The following is a 22,665-nucleotide window of genomic DNA, read 5'->3' as shown; positions in this document are numbered from 1 at the left end:
ACACAACTAGGAATTTCAGGAAAGAAATTGGAGATTGAAAGAGGTGAATTTGGGGTGTACTAATGGGGGTAGAAAAGATCAAGGTTTTTGATGGGGGGAAGATAAGAGATGGTGGTGAACAGCTGTTTTAAAGACCTGGAGGGAGGAGTGGGATTGAAGGGAGTGGGGGAGTTTGTTCCAGAGGCGGGAGAAAAGGGGAATGAAAGAGTGAAGGTTTTAAACTTTAAAGGGTTCCTGCTGTTGCTGCAAAATAAAAATGGTACCAGGTGAGAAAGGGTACTATTGGGTGTCTCTATTGGGTGGCCGGCGCAATCACCCTGTCACTATAGGGCAGTGACGCAATCGCCATCTTACTATAATTCACCAAATGTCTGTCCGTCTGTTCCCGGGTACCGCAAAAACGGCTGAACCGATCGCAACGAAATTTTGGGTGGGTATTCCTGGGACCCCCAGGAGTAAAATAGGCCATATTGTTTTTTCAATTTTTTTTCCCAATTTTCGTGTTTTTTCCAAACACGATGGAATAATATTTACCGATATGAACAGCGATGTGACTTTTATTCAAATTCTACAAATACTGTTTAGATTTTGATGATTTGCGTGTGATGTGATTTAACGGATATTCATATAAATCGTTTAAAATAAAAATATAAAGCCTTCAATTTCTGATATTTTGCTTTTTCATTTGGGCCTCCCAATTGAAGCCCCGCCCATAGGGCAGGTACCGTTGCTCGTACAGGTAATGTGCTCATGACGATGAAATCGGGTGCCCTACCCATTGTTTATTCAGACTTTCTTTTATTTCGTTTATTTAGCGTACGTCTAGCACGAGCAAGGCCATTGGGCTTTAAGTTTACTTGGCCAAAATCTGCACCATAGAAGTACGAGATATCGAGTTACCTTGCTTTAGCTCGGAGCCAGACTTGGGTTAGAGTGCTATTTTGAGTGCCGAGTGAGTGCATTTCGTTTTTTGAGTGGTGTCTGATCGTCGAGGCCAGTGGATAGTAAAGAAACCCGACTTGGAGACGGAAAGTTTTCTCGCGTATGTTTTCCTCCCGCATTGCCCTGGAGACGCTGATCTAGGCAGCGGTTTCTTTTGTTGCCCTCCTTCTTCGCTTCCTCTTCCCACCAAGCGGTGCTTGCACTTGCACATCGTCGCCAGCCGTCTGCCTGGACTCGGGCACGACGAGTCTCTTCCGCACGTCCATCGATTAAAAAACTAATGGCCAAGAGTAAATTGCCGGATATACCTTAAGTGCTTTTTACGTACAAAACGGTATCCGGTGAGGAAGTTTAGTGCATGGATGTTTGTGATGTGATGTTTGTCGTGAGGATCACTTAAGCAGAAGCTAAAACACCTTGAGAGAAATCGGACACCTGGTTAATCGTGCTCGTTGTGAGGCAACGGCCCAGGTAGCCATATGTATATGTAGTTGTGGGGCAAGTGTTTTTTGAAATACAAACTACTTTCCTGGAAGTTCTAGCAGTGTCCTTGTGTTTTATACCTTTCTCACCTCCCCCTTCCCAAGCCCTCTCCCTCCCACAGATCTCCCGATGTCCCTGTTCTCTGCTCTTGTACTTGCGTGCTTCCCTCTCTCTCCCCATCTTGTCTCCCGCTCCCTTTATGATTTGTTTAGTGGGGTTTTTTTTTTTGTTTTTTTTTGTGATTGATGTTAGCTCTTTCACGAGCCTCGATCTTGTACACAAAAAAAACGAAAAAAAAAACCCTTTTGTTATTTTGAAGTCGTCACTCGTCATTCACGGAACAAATTGGTTATGAAAGGCTCGTCCATGAATCCTTCGCTGCTTGGGCTTAAAACCAGGTGGAACCTGACTGCACGGCGCATTTTAACGTGTTGTTTTTGGTTCGTCCCTGATAAGCCACGTAACGGAATGAACCTTTTCACTATAGGGTGAATATGTGTCGTGTCTGCTGTCCCTGCTGAGACAAATGGCTGACACTCATTTCCAGCAACTGCTGGAAAGCTTCAGCAACCGCGAGCATCTCAGGGTAAGTTACCTCCGACTTCCCGGCCAATTGAGGTCAAAGGAGATTAATACATCTCGTAATCCGACCTGAAGGATTCCTATGACATTTAGGACGAAGACAATTTTGAAGAATATGTGACGTAGGAGAAACGTGATTGGGAGAGCGGAAGGGGAATGTGGCCAGATGATGTCGCCATCTTGTTCAGGTGCATTTAGGGCAGCCCTAAATCCACTTGAGGTGCTGCAGTAAATCGGTTTCCCGGTCCCCTGTAATATACCCGACCTTGCGGATGCAGGAATTCCTGCAGCAGATTTTCAGGGTGTTCCAATTCCTGCTGCAAACGGATATTTATCCACGAGATTGGATGGCGATGCGGACCGTCACCAACAAGTAAGATCCTTCCCTCGGTCGTGTCTGCTGATGTTTGACCATAATTACGCTCGGAACAAAACCAAACTTCATTCAATAAATGATCTCGATCCTTCGTTGCTGAAAAATGCAGTCATGTGATGCTCAAGCACGCGTGTGTATGTGTATGTACATATATATATAAATATATATGTAATTGTGTGTGTGTGTGTGTGTGTGTGTGTGTGTGTGTGTGTGTGTGTGTGTGTGTGTGTGTGTGTGTGTGTGTGTGTGTGTGTGTGTACATATATATAAATGTGTGTGTGTGTGTGTGTACATATATATAAATATGTGTGTGTGTGTGTGTGTGTGTGTGTGTGTGTGTGTGTGTGTGTGTGTGTGTGTGTGTGTGTGTGTGTGTGTGTGTGTGTGTCTGTCTGTCTGTCTGTCTGTCCGCAGCATAACTACCCGATGATATCATCTGATCTTGATGAAAGTTGGGTGGGAGGTTGATATCATGATCTAGTTGTGTCCTGCCTCGAGTGGGCGTATTGCGCCCATTGTGGGCGGAGCCACGCCCGAAAAAGATGTCTTTTTATGGGGTAATCGAGTTCAAGCCACATCGTCTCCGAGGGGTTTGGTGGAATCTGACAGGGGGTTTCGATATTTGGTTAGGCCAATGTCACGTGTCTAGCCCCATGGAGCTCGATTTTTCATTTTCGCCCGAAGGTCAAGGTCACAAGGTCACAAAATTTAGAAAAGTAGGTTTTTGATGGTTTTATTACATTGTTTGCTTCCTGATAGGGTGAAATGTCGTACATGTTTTTATATTATCACATAAATCACGAAATACAAGTTTTCCAAGAAATTTCAGAATCTTTGACCTTTGAAGGTCACAAAGGTCAAATTTTCAAAGTTGTCGGAATCCAACCGAATTTTCGGTATTGTGTAGCTAACTAACCTCATAACTGATTATACACTATTTTCTATCTCATTTCAAGGTCAGTAAACTTCGTTTTGACATTTCAAGGTCACAAAGGTCAAATTTTCAAAGTTGTCGGAATCTAACCGAATTTTCAGTATTGTGTAGCTAACTAGTCTCATAACAGATAATACATTCCTATTTATATATTTTCAATGTCGGTTTTGACCTTTGTCATTGAATACCGTTCGCTCGTGAACCATCGTCGTCTCCTGACTTGTCTGCTTTTATTTTCAGAAGTTGTGATTCTCCAAACAGATCTCAATCCACTCATTCCATTTCCGTATCACACTTCTGTTCACTCTTCCCTTTTTTTTCTCCTAGTGTCATTATTACCACAATGCAATATCTGTCATCAGCTCTGCACACACATTTCGTCAACGACAGCTTCGACTTTAAGGTAGGTCAAAGCTGTAATTGCTGCTATGATTTACAGTGTTGTGAGAAAACAAAAAGTTCCTGCGATGATCTTGAGGTGTTCCAAATTTGCAAAGCTTGCTGTACTTTGTGTTTCTACAACTGCAGAAAATGCCTACTCTATTCTTTGCTCCCCTCAGGTGTGGAGCTCTTACTTCACCTTGGCGGTGATGTTCATAAACCAACCAAGTCTGCAGTTGGAGAAGTTCTCCCCTGCTAAGAGGAAGAAAATGCTTGACCGGTCAGTGTGTGTGGGTTTATATATTAATTTTTTAAAGCTCTTGGCGAAGCTGAATGAAGATGAGTGGTGGCAAGTTAACAGAGGAGCAAGGCAGAGCAGGCAGACAAAAACACACAAACACATTACAGTATAGGAAGGGGAGTGGCAGAGAGGAAAAGGGGAGGGGCAGATAGGAAAAGGGGAGGGGCAGGGAGGAAAAGGGGAGGGGCAGAGAGGAAAGGGGGAGGGGCAGAGAGGAAAGGGGGGGGCAGATAGAACAGGGGGAGTGGCAGTTAGGAAAAGGGGAGGGGCAGAGAGGGAAAGGGGAGTGGTAGAGAGGAAAAGTGGAGGGGCAGAGAAGAAAGGGGGAGTGGCAGAGAGGAAAATGGGAGTGGTAGAGAGGAAAAGTGGAGGGGCAGAGAAGAAAAGGGGAGTGGCAGAGAGGAAAAGGGGAGGTGCAGAGAAGAAAAAGAGGAAAAGTGGAGGGGCAGAGAAGAAAAGGGGAGTGGCAGAGAGGAAAAGGGGAGGGGCAGAGAAGAAAAGGGGAGTGGTAGAGAGGAAAAGGGGAGTGGTAGAGAGGAAAAGGGGAGGGCCAGAGATGAAATGGGGAGGGCAGAGAGGAAAAGGGGAGGGGCAGCGAGGAAAAGGGGAGGGGTTAGCAAGAGTCAACGAGATTGTGAGTGGGAATTGAGGAAACGATAAGCCGGCGATGAGCCATGATTTTGAAGACTTAGATGTAAGTGCACAAGACGACATACATGTGGAGCCAGTGTCTAGTTTCGCAAATGGGGAGATACATGAGATTAATGAATGAAGGTGAGTGTCCAGTTTAGCTTATGAGAGTGTAACTTGTTCTTGTGGGTTCCTTGTGGGTATTGTGGGTATTCTTGTGGGTTCCTGGAAAAGCAGGTGTAACTTCAGTGTGGTTGGGATGAGCGGAGGATGGCTGAGGATGTATGGAGGGATGAGAGGGTGGTTACAGTTAAGCTAGTTTGAGAGTCCACCGACCTGCCTGCTGTCGTTGAGAGTTAGGCCTCGGGACTTAACCTCCTTTCTTGTTTCACGAATACCACAGATTTTCACAATAACCACAGATCTCTCCTGCAACCCCGTACCTCCACCTGGCATCGTGTCATTATTCAGTTGCCGCAGCATGTGAAGGCGACCTCACATGATTAATTTTGAGGATAGTATTATTGAGGATGCCTGGTGTTGGCTTAGCGGTTAGGGTGCCGGCTTGGGATCCTAGGATCCTAGGTTCGAATCCCGGTCGATCGCTGAATTAACGCCAGGGGGGTTGACCCAGCCTGTCATCCCTCCGAGGTCGGCAAATTCAGTACCAGTTCACTGGTAATTCCCTGTGTGTCGCAAGAGGCGACTAACAGGGTTGTCGGCAGGAAGGGCATCCGGCCATAAAACATTGCTTCAAAAAGGGGACCACGGTGCCCAAAAAAGGCCAACCCCTGTTCTGCGGGAAAAAATGGCCTCTAAAGGTGGAGGATAGTATTATTGAGGATAGCGTTTCTCCACTTATTTTATTGTTGGTCATTTGTTGTGATATTTTAAGATCGTGACTCAGCAAACCCACAAATCCTATATACAAGTTTCAATTGGCTTTTCACCTAAGATCAATGTAATAACACATTACCTGTGCATTCCTGCACATCTGGATATGTGCACGTGTTTTTGGAAAGTGGTTTTGCATTGTGCTTTCTCTAATTATTATACAAACAAAAAGCCTGGTGTTGGCTTAACGGTTAAGGTGGTTTGCTTGAGATATTAGGGTCCTGAGTTTGAAGCCTGCCATGCCGTTGAATCAACACCAGGTGGGTTGACTCAGCCCGTCATCGTTCCGAGGTCGGCAAAATGAGCACCAGCTGACTGGTGATAGAGGGAACTGCATTAGCGGCAGCTGCACCCCCAAAAAATGATGCAACCAGCAACCGCAAGCTGCATACGAACCACAACCTACAAACAAATATACTTTAATTTTCAATGATTTCTGGAATGACAGAAGTTTCAAATTAAATTTAGCGATTTGTTTTCCAATGCTGTTTCAAACCACAAAATATGTAATCAGGTTATTAAGCCTCCACTAGAGGATAGGTGGATGTTTATACCTGTTGTGGGGTTTGTTTCCACAATTGGTGCCCCCACCACAGACTCTTTCACCCCCAGTAATACGAAACCATCATTTCGGTTTTTGGGGGTTTTTTTCTCCCAATTTCCGAGCTGTATCTCGCAGCCGGCTGGGACTTTTGGAATGAAATTTTGCATCAATAATGGAAATACAAAGTATGTGAGGTTGACATTTTTATTTGGCCTTGACCTAATTTTAAGGTCATGACCCAACTATTAGCCTGGGGTTGGCCTAACGGTTAGGGTGCTGGCTTGGGATCCTAGGATCCTGAGTTAGAATCCCGGTCGATCGTCGAATTAACACCAGGTGGGTTGACTCAGCCTGTCATCGTTCAGTGCGTCGGGGTGGCGACCCTTCCCGGATTGTGCCCAATTGCCAATGAAACTGCTTCGGCAGCCGTATGCATCATCACTGTGCGAAAAAAAAAAAAAGAAGGAAATGGACCCAACTATAGACATTTTAACATTTTTCATGAAAACTCAATTAAAGCTCGTCTGATCAGAAGGAAATTACCCTCTCTAGATTGTCCAGAGCAAGGTGCATTTATGCTTCACTTACATCATACCCCTTCAGGTTAAAGGTCAAGGTGAAATGGTGGTCTGGAAAAAAAAAAACCCACTTTTTTTGTCATTGCTCAATTTTAACAATGTGGAATCTCAGATTGCTTGGCCTTCCAAGATGTTGTTGCATCATAATAGTGTACCTGCGCTGAATTTTGTGCACCTGATATTTGTTTCATGTCCTTGACTTACTTTTTTCGGATTGTGACCTAATTAGCAAAAAACACCTTTTTGACCATAACTTGAATAATTTTCCTCCGGTTTTTAATGATGTTGCGTTTTATGGATAGTTTGTAGATGAGGACACTTTTTATTAACTTACACTCTAATCCCTAAATGTTGAAGGTCAAGGTGATATGGTGGTCCGAAAAAAATATGGCCATCATTGGATCGCGGGCCAAGGGTAAGTCGTGGGCGATGGCCAAGGGGAGGCCGGGGGAGGCTTACCCTTGGCGATCTCTTTGCGATCGCAGATATCAAGTTTTTTGTGTGAACTTCCACTTTGAGATGCAAAGATTTTGAGACTGGACTTTATTTGAACTTTTGATACATTGTTAGCTCAAACACCACCATAGTTTTACTCTCGGGTTAAAAAGGATCATCGATTTACTTTTATTGTTATGGAATTGTTTTTCTTTTTTCTTCATTTCAAAATCACTGTTGATTTTTACTTCTCAAAAGTGTTACCTTGGACTAAAAGACATTGTTGCTTGCAGGTATGGAGACATGCGGGTTATGATGGGCTACGAGATCTTCAGTATGTGGCAGAACCTTGGTAAGCAACTTATTTGGGAAATTTGGGGAGAATGAGAATGATTGGGACAAAAAACTTGCGACTTAATTCAAAAAAACAAATAAAACGCCATTTCTGTGCCCGAAACCTGTTGGGGCCTTTTATGGTTTAAACAACAATGAAAGCTGATTGTTTTTGTATCCATTATTGAATTGTTTGCTTGCAACAATATCAGAGGTTTGCCGATCAAGGAAGCTTCATTTTTTCTGAGGAAATACATTCTCAAGGAAAAGTGCTTCAGACTACTGAAAGTGTCCTTCTTTCCTTCAAGGAGCGAGCCCACACCGAGGTCCTTTTCCCCACAGACATCGATGAAGATGTACGTGTAAACACGAGCATTAAATACGTGTAAACACGAGCATTAAATACGTGTAAACACGAGCATTAAATACGTGTAAACACGAGCATTAAATACGTGTAAACACGAGCATTAAATACGTGTAAACACGAGCATTAAATACGTGTAAACACGAGCATTAAATACGTGTAAACACGAGCATTAAATACGTGTAAACACGAGCATTAAATACGAGTAAACACGAGCATTAAATACGTGTAAACACGAGCATTAAATACGTGTAAACACGAGCAATAAATACGTGTAAACACGAGCATTAAATACGTGTGAACACGAGCATTAAATACGTGTAAACACGAGCATTAAATACGTGTAAACACGAGCATTAAATACGTGTAAACACGAGCATTAAATACGTGTAAACACGAGCATTAAATACGTGTAAACACGAGCATTAAATACGTGTAAACACGAGCATTAAATACGTGTAAACACCAGCATTAAATACGTGTAAACACGAGCATTAAATACGTGTAAACACGAGCATTAAATACGTGTAAACACGAGCATTAAATACGTGTAAACACGAGCATTAAATACGTGTAAACACGATTATTAAATACGTGTAAACACGAGCATTAAATACGTGTAAACACCAGCATTAAATACATGTAAACACCAGCATTAAATACGTGTAAACACGAGCATTAAATACGTGTAAACATGAGCATTAAATACGTGTAAACACGAGCATTAAATACGTGTAAACACGAGCATTCAATACGTGTAGACACGAGCATTAAATACGTGTAAACACGAGCATTAAATACGTGTAAACACGAGCATTAAATACGTGTAAACATGAGCATTAAATACGTGTAAACACGAGCATTAAATACGTGTAAACACGAGCATTAAATACGTGTAAACACGAGCATTAAATACGTGTAAACACGAGCATTAAATACGTGTAAACACGAGCATTAAATACGTGTAAACACGAGCATTAAATACGTGTAAACACGAGCATTAAATACGTGTAAACACGAGCATTAAATACGTGTAAACACGAGCATTAAATACGTGTAAACACGAGCATTAAATACGTGTAAACACGAGCATTAAATACGTGTAAACACGAGCATTAAATACGTGTAAACACGAGCATTAAACACGTGTAAACACGAGCATTAAACACGTGTAAACACGAGCATTAAATACGTGTAAACACGAGCATTAAATACGTGTAAACACGAGCATTAAATACGTGTAAACACGAGCATTAAACACGTGTAAACACGAGCATAAAAAGTTATCATTTGTTCTAAAAATTGGTGAGAGGGAATTGTTGAAGTTAGCTCAAAGGTCACTCCAATCAAACGTTTGTAGGTTAAGAACAGAGCAGAGTGATTCACAGATTACCATGATGGACTGCTGTGCTGCTGTTCAACAAATTACACGTCCCCGGTGGTCGACATAGCCCCCGGTAGTCGACATTGTCCCCAGTGGTCGACATTGTTCCCGGTGGTCAAGATAGCCCCCCGTGGTCGACATTGTCTCCGGTGGTCGGCATTGCCCCCGGTGGTCGACATTGTTCCCAGTGGTCAAGATAGCCTCCGGTGGTCGAAATTGTCTCCGGTGGTCGACATTGTCCCCGGTGGCCGACATTGTCCCCGGTGGTCAGCATTGTCCCCGGTGGTCAAGATAGCCCCCGGTGGTTGACATTGCTCCCGGTGGTTAACATTGTCCCCGGTGGTCAACATTGTTCCCGGTCGTCGACATTGTCCCCGGTGGTCAGCATTGCCCCTTGGTAGTCGACATTGTTTCCGCTGGTCAGCGTTGTCCCCGGTGGTCAGCGTTGTCCCCGGGTGGTCGACATTGCCCCCGGTCGTCGACATTGCCCCCGGTCGTCGACATTGTCCCCGGTGGTGAGCATTGTCCTTGGTCGTCGACATTGCCCCCAGTGGTCGACATTGTCCTCGGTGGTCGACACTGTCCCGAGTGGTCACCACTGTCCCCCGGTGGTAAGCATTGTCCCCGGTGGTCAACATTGCCCCTTGGTGGTCGACATTGTTCCCGGTGGTCAACATTGTCCCCGGTGGTCGACATTGTCCCCGGTGGTCAGCCTTGTCCCCGGTGGTCAGCATTGTCCCTGGTGGTCAGCCTTGTCCCCGGTGGTCAGCATTGTCCCCGGTGGTCAGCGTTGTCTCCGGTGGTCAGCGTTGTCCCCGGTGGTTGACATTGCCCCTGGTGGTCGACATTGCCCCTGGTGGTCGACATTGCCCCTGGTGGTCGACATTGCCCCTGGTGGTCAGCGTTGTCTCCGGTGGTCAGCGTTGTCCCCGGTGGTCGACATTGCCCCTGGTGGTCGACATTGTCCCCGGTGGTCAGCATTGTCTCCGGTGGTCAGCGTTGTCCCCGGTGGTCACCGTTGTCCCTAGTGGTCAGCATTGTCCCCAGTGGTCAGCCTTGTCCCCGGTGGTCAGCCTTGTCCCCGGTGGTCAGCATTGTCCCTGGTGGTCAGCCTTGTCCCCGGTGGTCAGCATTGTCCCTGGTGGTCAGCGTTGTCCCTGGTGGTCGACATTGTCCCCAGTGGTCAGCCTTGTCCCCGGTGGTCAGCCTTGTCCCCGGTGGTCAGCATTGTCCCTGGTGGTCAGCATTGTCTCCGGTGGTCGACATTGCCCCTGGTGGTCGACATTGCCCCTGGTGGTCGACATTGCCCCTGGTGGTCGACATTGCCCCTGGTGGTCAGCATTGTCCCTGGTGGTCAGCATTGTCCCTGGTGGTCAGCCTTGTCCACGGTGGTCAGCGTTGTCCCTGGTGGTCGACATTGTCCCCGGTGGTCAGCCTTGTCCCCGGTGGTCAGCATTGTCCCTGGTGGTCAGCGTTGTCCCCGGTGGTTGACATTCCCCCTGGTGGTCGACATTGCCTCTGGTGGTCGACATTGTCCCCGGTGGTCAGCATTGTCCCTGGTGGTCAGCGTTGTCTCCGGTGGTCAGCCTTGTCCCTGGTGGTGAGCGTTGTCCCCGGTGGTTGACATTGCCCCTGGTGGTCGACATTGCCCCTGGTGGTCGACATTGTCCCCGGTGGTCAGCATTGTCCCTAGTGGTCAGCATTGTCTGCAGGACATTTTCCTCTGGTGGAAAAGACAGTTACATTCCCCCATTTTCTCGTATTTTTACTCCGGTCCGTAGGATTGCAGCAATTAATTGAAGGTTCCCGTTGGCGACAAATAGTGGGGTTTTTTTTCGCAATGGATTTTCTCTGGAATGCAGTGACGTCACAATAGAAGTGAAATGTTTTCTCAATAATACGGCAATTTGACCTGTATCCGGGAATGTTTTGCTTTGCCGACATCTGGCCTTATGTGTCAATGTATTTATTTATTTTTACAGCGATTGAGACTCGTGTAAGAGTTGGTGACAGAGGTGATTAGCTGCCCTGTCAACGGTGGAACAGAAGGAAGCTGGTAGACACGGGAAAAGGTAATTGGGCGAAGTACGGACAGACAGGAAACGTAATAAGTGTAGGGGTATACAGGCATGTCAAAGGAGCAGAGGGGATAAGTAGACAGAGGACATGTTCGTTGAAAGGACATGGAAGAAAGAATGCGACTGGATTTGTGAAAAGTGAGTAGTTACCTGTGTTTGTGGATGGTAACGAGGTGTGCGACTTGGGTAGAGCTTGAGAGAGACTCGTGGCTAAAATGACAGGTGGGGCAAGACCACATGAATATATGGTTGATATGTCGAGGTTTGATATGACCACATATGAGGCAGTAGAAAACTGCGAGGCCACCAAACCTGTCTGCAGGTGAGAGAGTAGTCCCTGCATCTCTATTTATTAAGCTTCCCTTTTTTTTCTTTTTTTTTTGTAAACAGAATCGAGGCTCGTGTAAGAGCGAACACATTGAACATGAAAACATGCAATGAAGGGAGTGGGAGATGAGGGAGGAGAGGGAAGCACACAAGCACAACAACAGTAGAGAACAGGGACATCGGTAGATGTGTGGAAGAGAGCCGGGGAGGAGGGAGGGGTACACGGTATAAAGCAAATGAACACTTCTAGGAATTTCAGGAAAGAAGTTGGGGATTGAAAGAGGCGGATTTGGGGTGTTTTAATGGGGTTAGAAAAGGTCAACGTTTTGGATGGGGGAAGATAAGAGATGGTGGTGAACAGCTGTTTTAAAGATCTGGAGGGAGTAGTGGGATTGCAGAGAGTGAGGGAGTTTGTTCCAGAGGCGGGAGAAAAGAGGAATGAAGGAGTGAAGGTGAGCAGAGAGTCTTTATTTTGGCAATTTCACTGGAAGAAGGTTGCTGGCAGATCTGGTGCGACCTCTAGGAATATTTGGGGGACAGAGCACAGACAGAACAGGGGGAGCAAGGCCGGAGAGGAGTCGGTAGAAGACAGAAAGACCACCTGCAGAGAGAGACAGAGACAGAGACAGACAGACAGACACATAAAAAGAAAGAAAGGCCCTCACAATCAGCGTCATCCCGGGAAGTTCCAATAATTCTGAAAGCTTTGGTTTCAACATTGTGAAGCCGAGCTTGGTGTTTTGCAGGAGCACTGGCCCAGAGGGGAGAGCAGTATTCCATTGAGCTGCGGATGAAAGCCTTGTATGTGGTGAGGAGCTCAGGTGTGCCAAGGAAGGACTTTGCATGGCGGAGTTCACCCTTAAAGTTATACAAGTCAAAGTGACAGTTGAACAAACCGCACACTCACCTCGAAGATGTCTAGCCTGGGTTTGAATCCCTACCCAGCTATAAACTGTCGTCCTGGTGTTTCACAGGCCTGTGTGTGCCGTCCCTCAGATGGACGTTAAACGGGTGTCCCATCTGCCGGCATTAGTTGTTTGATGTTAAGCATCCCATGGTGTCCTTCACTTGGAGTAGGTGAGCTATCACCGGCACCGTAAACTAATTGAACATTCCTGCCCTAAGCAGCAGAAACTGCATCATCAGCAGCACAGCCCTAAATGATGCCCTCAGCCAATGATGCTACTCTGCAGCTTTGTACTTCTTGGAATGAACCAACGACGTTCAACAAACACTTTGCCAAGGATATTTTTGACAATAAATCGTTTTCTTGTTGCGATGGTCGTCAGAAGCTTTTGCACCGCAATAGTCGAGATCCGAGATGTGAGTTGTGAAAACACGTTGAAGACTTGTGGTACAGGAAAACATTGGCCATCTCTTTGGACTTTCCGTTCTTTGGATGAACCATCGCTGCAAGGGATGTAGCCACATGACGTACTGACGTCATTTCATGATTTTGGGGATTATGTTCACAGAATGCACCAACGATAGGAGTTGTGCACATCATACTAAAATACGCCATTTCGTGTCTGTCTGTCTGTCTGTCTGATGAATTTTTGACGCCAATACATTCCGTCGTTACTTATCCAATCTCAACCAAACTTCACAGGATGACAAAGGGTTACATAATGAAGGTTGTAGCACATTCATTTGCCCCCCTTCCCAAGGGGGTTTTCGCCCCGAGCGGGTTTTCCCTGCCATTGCCGTCAATTGTGTTGCGTGTTGAGGTGTATATCAATGTTAAATTAGCTTTATCGTGGCGTATTTCCAAAGAAGAAGATTTATCGTGGCGTTTGTCCAAAGAAGAAGATTTATCGTGGCGTTTTTCCAAAGACGCTTTTAATAAAATTAATGATAATTGCATATTGTTAATGTTATTACAAAACAATATTAATACGAATAATGCCCCACTTCCCCAAGGCATTTTTCTTGCAGCGATAACGTGTATAAATAGCTTATAGTTATAATGGCGTTTCCATGGGAGCAGCAGCTTCTACAGGAAGTAAAAATATTATAAACCACAAACACGTATGATTAGCTTTTTAAACAGTCGCTAATGCTCTTTATCTATCTATAATTCCAGTAATCTCTGTGTGTTTGTTTGTACGTTTGTACGTTTGTACGTTTGTACGTTTGTTTGTTTGTCTGTGACCGCTGTTTCTCGACAACCACGGGTCCGATATACTTTAAACTTGCCAGGTATATTGCTGGGGACCCGAGGATGTGCCTTTTCAAGGTTTGAAATTAATCGGACAAGTACTTACCGAGCTATGGCGATTTAGCCGTTCGCCGTTCACTTTGGCGTTGCGAATGGACCAAACCATTGCATGTAAATAGAGGGGGGGGTTCTGTGGTCGTTGCGAATGGACCAAACCATTCATGTAAATAGAGGGGGGGGGGTTCTGTGGTCGTTACTGCCACGTGGTTTCAAAGTTTTTTTTTGTTGTTGTTGTTTGCACGCATGTTTTTTTGCACCCACGTACGGGCACGCCCTAGGATGTTTACACACACACACCCCTACACAAATTTTTTTTTTTTTTTTTTTTTTTGGCAAGGAACGGGCACCCACGTACGGGCACGTCCTAGCTTATATATAGTACGGGCATGCCCTAGTAACACTAAATGAAGAAATTTGGAGGAATCCCGACATCCGTGAAGCAAGGTTTACTTACAGAACTGAGCGAAGATCTACTGTACTCTATATAACCCACAAGTGTTGGGTTAATAACATGGCCCTTTCTGGCGCTACCGTGGCGTTTTTCGTAGCGAACTTTTGAAACTCGCTCCTGCTGTTTCATACGAAATTGAAAGAGAGAAGCTCGGGTTGTGCTCCTTCACCAAGCAGATAGCTAGCGCTTTCCAAGCCAGCCGTTCCTTAACAGTTTTGAATGGAGTGCTTGCTCGAATGCTTAAACAACTTGGCGATCTCTCCACAAGAAACTTGGTAAATGAACGCACACCCAATGTTCTTGAGATCTGACCATAGATGACTGTAATCTACATACGCCAAAGAGGAATGACCCTTTTTTCCGCACCCGTAGTGAGCGGGTGTACTCATGTTTAAATTATTTAATTAGTCAGAAGGCCTTACCAAACTTGTATACCACGTTTTGTCAATTGCAGCAACCTTTTTAGAGCTGGAAAATTTAACTCTTCTTTCCACATCATATACCTTTGGGGCTTATTCTATGGAAAGAGAGGGCTGAAGAGAAGTGGGAATACATATAGTCATATATATATATATATATACATATATATATATATATATATATATATATATATATATATATACTTATATATATAATTGTGATTTTATATATATATATATATATATATATATATATATATCCAAATATATCTTCAGTTCTCCAGCTTTCAATACCTTAATGGGATGGGATACCTTCATGGCGGTTCACCACTGATGGTATGAAATCGCATAGTAACTGGTATATACAGACTTGGCATTTAATATGGAATATATTTTTTTTCTTGACTTGGGTTTACTTTCTTAACTCAGTATATCAATCTGGTGAGTTTCTTTTACACTTTGGTGATTTATTTGTTAAAAGAACCATGTCACTGATTGTCTGTCGCAGCAAGAAGTCAACAACAGGATTATATCACAGGTGGCGTGGCAAAATGTACGGACAGGTGCATTTGATGATTGGCTTCACAGTCGGGTATACAATGGTTGTTGCGTTCTATATTAGTGGAAAACAACTGCTGCACATCTCCAAAAGTTATTGCCGCTTCCTCTGGAGATGGTCCGTCAACTCGACAATGCTGTTTGTCATGGAGTGGTGGCTTTAGGAAATTACGGCATGAAACAGCGTGCTATTGCTCGGCAGTATGGCATCACTCAAGGTCAGGTGTCAAAGATCCTGAAACTAAATGCTCAGAGGGGTGTCCCTACTCCAATACCGAGGCCAGGACGTCCCCGCAGAACCACAGGAGGGATGATCGCCAGCTGCACCGGTTAGTCCGCAATGGCCGTACCAAGTCAGCTAATCGGCTTAGGGCTGAGTGGCAGCAACTGACAAATGTGCCTGTATCCAGAAGGCTAGTCAACCAACGACTGGTTCAAGCAGGCTATCGTGCCAGGCGTCCCCTGAGAAAGCCACGCCTGACCAGACAACACCACCAGCGCCGATTGCAGTGGGCCAGAGAGCACCGTCAATGGCAGCCAGGACACTGGAATCACGTGATCTTCAGTGACGAGTCTAGATTTCTGGTCTATCGTCAAGATAGCCGCATCCGAGTGCGCAGACAAGTGCATGAAGCCTACAACAAAGATTGTATAGTGCCAAGAGTCCAAGCTGGAGGTGGTGGGGTGACCGTTTGGGCTGCTTTTCATGCAGGGGGCAAAACTGACCTGGTTGTTCTGAATGGAAACCTGAACCAGTTCAAGCACAGGGCCATTCTGGAAGAAACATTGCTTCCATTTGCTCGTGCAGCCTTTCGAGGAAACTTTGTCTTCCAAGATGACAATGCACGGCCTCATCGTGCTCGCTGACCGTGGTGTAGAGCATATGGAGTGGCCTGCCATGTCCCCGGATATGAATCCTATAGAGAACTTGTGGGCAGAATTAACGCGTCAAATCGACCACTTGGACCAGCAGCCGATCTCTGTGCGTGAATTCCAGCAGGCTATTGTACAGAAGTTTGTACAGAACGTACAGAAGTTTAACACAGTACTGTCCATGAATTTAGTTCGATATCAGTTTACATCACTTTCAAGGATCAATTTATTTGTTTCGAAATGTCAAATGTGGTTTTTGTTTCTTTTAAAGGTCACATTAACAAAATCTAGAATAATTTCAACACAATTCCAATGAACTTTTGGTTCTAAGACATCTTGAAAAGTAAGTTCACCCCCACAAAAAAAAGATTCCATATTAAATGCCAAGTCTGTATATATATATATATATATATATATATATATATGTATATGTGTGTATATATATATATATATATATATATATATATATATATATATATATATATATATATATATATATATACTGTATAATATATATATATATATATATATATATATAATCACAATTTCAACTTTGAATTTCTCAACATATGGAATAAGTATCTGGAGCTATTCTAAATAAATATTATTTCCATTTCCATTCTAAATACCTTTCTCTCCATGATGGTCAAGCCAGGCCAAGCAGTGGAGTGGTAAGGGCATTTGTATTTGGTGTGAATATTGGGTACCTGACATGTCTTCCGTTCACAACGTCATTGTTGCGTCCAACTTGACAGGTTAGTGAGAATTTGGAGTGGAAAATGAGGTACCTTCAATGTTACCTTACTTTTACGCTCTTTGCCGTTGGTAAAAATGAGCAGTTTCTGAAAAGAACTCGAGTGTAAATGTGATAAGGTGGTCTGTACGTGTTCCCTTCTCAATACCTGATACGTGATGCGGGGTACCTTTGCTAATATCCCTTATACCAAGGTGTGTGTTTGCCCTTTGTCTACCACTGTAATGTCCTTTTAATTCATGTAAAAGTACGCAGATGTCAACTAATGTCCTTGTGCTGCATGTGATGCACGTACCAGCTCCACGAAGAGCCTGAAATCGATGTAAAACAAACTAGAATGTACTCGAGCGACCTGCCGGGTCATGCCGTTGCTACCTCTGCTACCAAAGGTGGACGGAGGCTATGTTTTCATGTTTGTCTGTCTGTGAACAGGATATCTCAAAAGGTTATGGATGGAATTTGGTGGACAGGTTGGGTGTCTGACAAGGACATTTCGATTAGATTTTTGTTCAGTTCCGGATGTGCAGTCGTGGCCAAAAACATTGGCACCCTTCCACTTTTTTCAAATAATCCACCATTTCTTCCAGAAAATTGTTGAAAGTAAAAAGTATTTTGGTATCCACATTATTTATTTGGGTTTCAGTGAAACAAACTACTAAATCTTAGCTTATTCCCCACAGAAATCCTAATATGGACCGGACAATATTATTGGCACCTTTTAGAAGTTGTTAGAAATAATTAGATTTCAAGCAGGTGATTCTCCTTTACTTTGGAATTGAATTCACCTGTGGTGAGTTGCAGGTGCCTGCATTATAAAAATCAGTCATTCAACCAGTTTGAATAGAGAAAAGGAGTCATTCTGCTGTTTTGTGTCACTATGTGAACCACAATGAGCATGGAGAAAATAAAGAAAACCAGAGAATTGTCTGAGGAGGTCAGACACAAGATTGTAACCAAGCATGGACAATCTCAAGTCTACATGTCCATCTCCAGAGACCTTGATGTTCCTGTGTCCACCGTACGCAATGTTATGAGGAAGTTTAAGGCCCATGGCACTGAAGCCAACCTCCCTGGATGTGGCCGCAAGAGAAAACATGATTGAAGATTGCACCAAATGATTGTTCGAATGGTGGAGAAAGCACCTCAATCAACTCCCAAACAGATTCAAGCTGACCTTCAGACACAAGGTACGACAGTTTCAACTACCACCAAGCGTCACCAACTCAATGAAAGGGGGTTCTATGGTGGGAGACCCAGGAGGACCCCACTGCTAAGAAAACCCCACTGGAGTTTACCAAAACACACCTGAACAAGCCAAAATTCTTCTGGGAGAATGTCCTGTGGACAGATGAGACCAAATTAGAGCATTTTTGTAAAGCACATCATCTCTATGTTTACAGAAAGCAAAATGAAGCCTTCCACGAAAAGAACACCTTCCCTGCAGTCAAACATGGAGGAGGTTCAGTGATGTTTTGTGGTTGCTGTGCTGCCTCTGGTACTGGGTACCTTGAATGTATGCACGGCATCATGAAATCAGGAGATTACCAAGGCATTTTGGAGCGCAATGTTCAACCCAGTGTCAGAAAGCTGGGTCTCCATCGAAGGTCATGGGTCTTGGAGCAAAACAATGACCCCAAACACACTTCAAAATGCACCCAGGAATGGTTCAAGACAAAACGATGGACTCTTCTGAAGTGGCCATCAATGAATCCAGATCTAAATCCCATTGAACACCTGTGGGGAGATCTGAAAACAGCAGTTGGGAGAAGGCACCCTTCAAATCTGGGAGAACTGGAGCAGTTTGCATAAGAAGAGTGGGTCAGCCTGCCAGTAGAGAGGTGGAGGAAGCTCATTCATGGCTCACTAAGCTCAGCTGCCGTCGTCCAGTTATTCTGCCGACAAACAAACACACAGACGGGATCATTGCAATTCTCATGTGCTCAGCCCACGGCCACGGCCTAATAAGGGAGCAGCTTGATGGTTGAGCAGGTAAACACTTGTTTTATCTTCCTCACCGATGCGTTTGATTCTCTTGCGGCTGCTCACCATGATGAACCTTCTCATGTCGGTGTTCACGACTGGTCTGACTTGTGAATGCCTCAGTGCTACTACTACATTTGATGTCTACTATGCATAGCCCTTGCATCATATACGATGAGGATTGTGATGATTTATGTTTCTATTGCAGAAACGGGATTTGAGAACCAAAGTAAACAAGTGCCCAGGGCTAGGGGGCCCAATGTGCTACGCCCTCACTGCTCTCAAGACAACAAACACAACTCCCCCTTACCTCCCTTACCAAATCCGAAATCCCCCCCCCCCTTTCCATGGGCCCCCCCATTATGCAAGCCAATTGCGTTGACGTGAATGGCTGGACATCCTCCCCCCGCCCCCCTTTTCCTCTCCCTCAACCCCCCTCCGATAGAATCCCCAATAATTGTCTCCCGTTATAGATGCTAAGTTTGTTACATTTATTCAAAACGTTACAAAGTTCCCCCAACTTCTCCACCACCCATCAATCGCCAAACTTCCCTTTTCCCATACGACACTCCCCATGAGGCCCCCGTGACGTCTCAGCAACACAGTCAGTTGTTCATGTCTGTGTTGTGCCTGATATGTTAGCAAACATGCCAAATGCAGAGCAGAACTTACATTCTATTATTCTTTTGTCCCCTCGCCATTCTCGGGTTTTCCTTCCATGGAAAGTTTGTGGTACAACATCCCTTGGTTTTGTGTAAAAAGGAATTGCTTTGTAGTTTTATCAAACAAGTACGACCCAAACCTACAACGTGCGCATCAGTCGTAGGATGTGTAAGTTAGATCAGTCTCCGGCCTGCAGGTTCATGATACTTCAGTCGTTTCGTATTCTCAGTTTAGATGAGGATTTCTCACGTCTGCTTCTCTTTCCACTGATGGGTCAGTCCAATATGACATCACTTGTGACACATTGAGCGAAGGAAATCAATCACTTGCTAAAAGTTCCCTCGGTGCACTTCGGCATTCAAACAGGCCAAGGCTTGCCATTTCAAGTTTATTGTTGTCTTGTGACGTCATAAAGCACAAACATGTGTTCATAACAGGAAATGCCGCATCAGACATTGCCCTCAAGGGGATATTGGTGTCTGTTTTGTTTTGAAATATTTCTCTCTCTCTGTCTCCGTCCCTCTCAAACAGGTGAACATAAAATGCACTTCATCCCGGGAATGATCGGGCCTTTCCTGGGCGTCACGCTCGTACCACAGTCCGAGCTACGAAGCGTGATGATCCCGATCTTTCACGACATGATCGACTGGGAGCAGCGGAGATATGGCAGTCTCAAGCAGGCAAGGCCCGGTGCCCAAACAAGCTATTCCCCATCTTTTGTGCTGCCATTGTATTAGTTACCATGGCAACACAGTAGGTTGTTCATGTCTGCGGTTTGTCTGATGCTCTAACCTTCTGTGGTCAAGTTCCAGGATTTTGGCCGTCATGTGTCGCACCACCATAATTGTTTTGGCGCATAGTATTGGGAAGACAGAAAGCCAGTGTACTGTTTAATCTGGTGCCAATAAAATAAAGACTTTTTATGTGTTTTAACTTGTTCATTTTTGGGTTAATGCTATTGGTGGGATCTCCTGCTCAGATACATAAAGCCACTGATATTCCACCTTATCGATTGAGCACTCGTTCAGTGAAACGAAAGCCGTGTTGTCCATCCTGCTTCATGGTCAACACTGACATATTGTTGGGGTTTTCGAATACCCCGGTGAGTCACATCCAACTCATAAGGGATTCTTATCGTAGTTATATCCATAGTAATTGTGTTTAGCTGAATAACGCCCCCCTCCGTCCCCCTCATATCAGTGAAAGGGAAAGATGCGTTGTGTAGCTAAAGTGACCCCATTGGCTTTTCCCTCCTTCTCAAACCACATTCTCATACTCCATTGTCAAACCTTCGGGGACGAATCCCAATAGGTGGATGACAGTGCGCCAGCCGATTGGCTGGATGCCGAAAAGCGGACCTGAGTGGCGACAGTCGCAAAGGCAATAAGATCCATGGTAGATCAGTTCGTAACCAGTTCGGAGCACGAGTTCCAGTGATGTTGAAGGTCTCACGGTTGGCAAGTTATCGCCAGTGCCCTGAACAAAGTATAAATTACCTTCAGTTGAACGTCAGCACTGGCCAGCCAGTTCGTGAATGATTTGGGCCGAAATTAAATGAATGTTTCCCGGCCGAACCCACATGAAGGTGGGAATACCAATGCCATTAAAGGAGCAACAGCAGCAGCAGCAAGTGGTAGTTTGGCTCGCAATGTAAGGTTGAAATGAAAAATACTCGGACCATCAGGTAAAACACGTTTCACATTTTCACATGAGACACTTTTTCTGTTTTAATCATCGACATTTGCCACCGCACCTCCTCTTTGTACATGCTTACATTCTGACATGAAACAACATGTGACCAATGCTAATTGGGGAAGTTTTCCTCATGGAATCCTCAATCCAATGGATCCTCCAATTTGGGTCGGTGACCAAATGATGATTTATTGAAGGATTACTCGAGAAGATTGTGCATTGTAATCAGAAGGCAATCTGATGATGATTTTAAAGGCCTCTGATGGTGCCCATTGATGTTAAACTTGTTTTCTTTCTGCTCATCAGGTGGAAGCTGAGCTCGTGGATAAGCTCGACAGTTTGGTGGCGGAGGGAAAGGGAGATGAGAATTATCGTGAGCTCTTCAGCCTGCTGTAAGTTTTGAGTGTGAGCCACCCAGAGATTGAGTGTGGGCCACCCAGAGATTGAGTGTGAGCCACCCAGAGATTGGGTGTGGGCCACCCAGAGATTGAATGTGGGTCACCCAGAGATTGAGTGTGAGCCACCCAGAGATTGAGTGTGGGCCACCCAGAGATTGAGTGTGAGCCACCCAGAGATTGGGTGTGAGCCACCCAGAGATTGAGTGTGGGCCACCCAGAGATTGAGTGTGAGCCACCCAGAGATTGAGTGTGAGCCACCCAGAGATTGAGTGTGAGCCACCCAGAGATTGATGTGGGCCACCCAGAGATTGGAGTGTGAGCCACCCAGAGATTGGGTATGAGCCACCCAGAGATTGAGTGTGGGCCACCCAGAGATTGAGTGTGAGCCACCCAGAGATTGAATGTGAGCCACCCAGAGATTGAGTGTGGGCCACCCAGAGATTGAGTGTGAGCCACCCAGAGATTGAGTGTGAGCCACCCAGAGATTGAGTGTGAGCCACCCAGAGATTGAATGTGAGCCACCCAGAGATTGAGTGTGGGCCACCCAGAGATTGAGTGTGAGCCACCCAGAGATTGAGTGTGGGCCACCCAGAGATTGAGTGTGAGCCACCCAGAGATTGAATGTGAGCCACCCAGAGATTGAGTGTGGGCCACCCAGAGATTGAGTGTGAGCCACCCAGAGATTGAGTGTGAGCCACCCAGAGATTGAGTGTGAGCCACCCAGAGATTGATGTGGGCCACCCAGAGATTGAGTGTGAGCCACCCAGAGATTGGGTGTGAGCCACCCAGAGATTGAGTGTGGGCCACCCAGAGATTGAGTGTGAGCCACCCAGAGATTGAATGTGAGCCACCCAGAGAGCGTGTGTGAGCCTCCCAGAGATTGAGTGTGAGCCACCCAGAGATTGAGTGTGGGCCACCCAGAGATTGATGTGGGCCACCCAGAGATTGGGTGTGAGCCACCCAGAGATTGGGTGTGAGCCACCCAGAGATTGAGTGTGGGCCACCCAGAGATTGAGTGTGAGCCACCCAGAGATTGAATGTGAGCCACCCAGAGAGCGTGTGTGAGCCACCCTGAGAGTGCTTGCTGTGCAGA

The 22,665-nt window shown here is 45.3% G+C and overlaps 1 protein-coding gene across 4 annotated transcripts in view; it reads left to right on the top strand.

Annotated features, from left to right (window-relative positions):
• Positions 1-22,665, top strand: part of DOCK4 (dedicator of cytokinesis 4) — a 267,843-nt gene that overhangs the window by 188,784 nt on the left and 56,394 nt on the right. For all 4 annotated transcript variants that reach the window (XM_078786873.1, XM_078786872.1, XM_078786871.1 and 1 more), the window contains 7 exons: positions 1,913-2,011; positions 2,286-2,380; positions 3,645-3,720; positions 3,878-3,978; positions 7,374-7,432; positions 20,014-20,162; positions 21,481-21,566. In XM_078786873.1, the coding sequence (XP_078642999.1) occupies positions 1,913-2,011; positions 2,286-2,380; positions 3,645-3,720; positions 3,878-3,978; positions 7,374-7,432; positions 20,014-20,162; positions 21,481-21,566 (665 nt within the window). The remainder of the gene's footprint in view (positions 1-1,912; positions 2,012-2,285; positions 2,381-3,644; positions 3,721-3,877; positions 3,979-7,373; positions 7,433-20,013; positions 20,163-21,480; positions 21,567-22,665) is intronic.

The sequence above is a fragment of the Myxine glutinosa genome, chromosome 11 (assembly GCF_964187855.1).
Source record: "Myxine glutinosa chromosome 11, kmMyxGlut1.1, whole genome shotgun sequence".
NCBI classification, from domain to species: domain Eukaryota; kingdom Metazoa; phylum Chordata; class Myxini; order Myxiniformes; family Myxinidae; genus Myxine; species Myxine glutinosa.
Note: the sequence above shows the minus strand (reverse complement) of the source record. Positions and strands in the feature narration are given on the sequence as shown.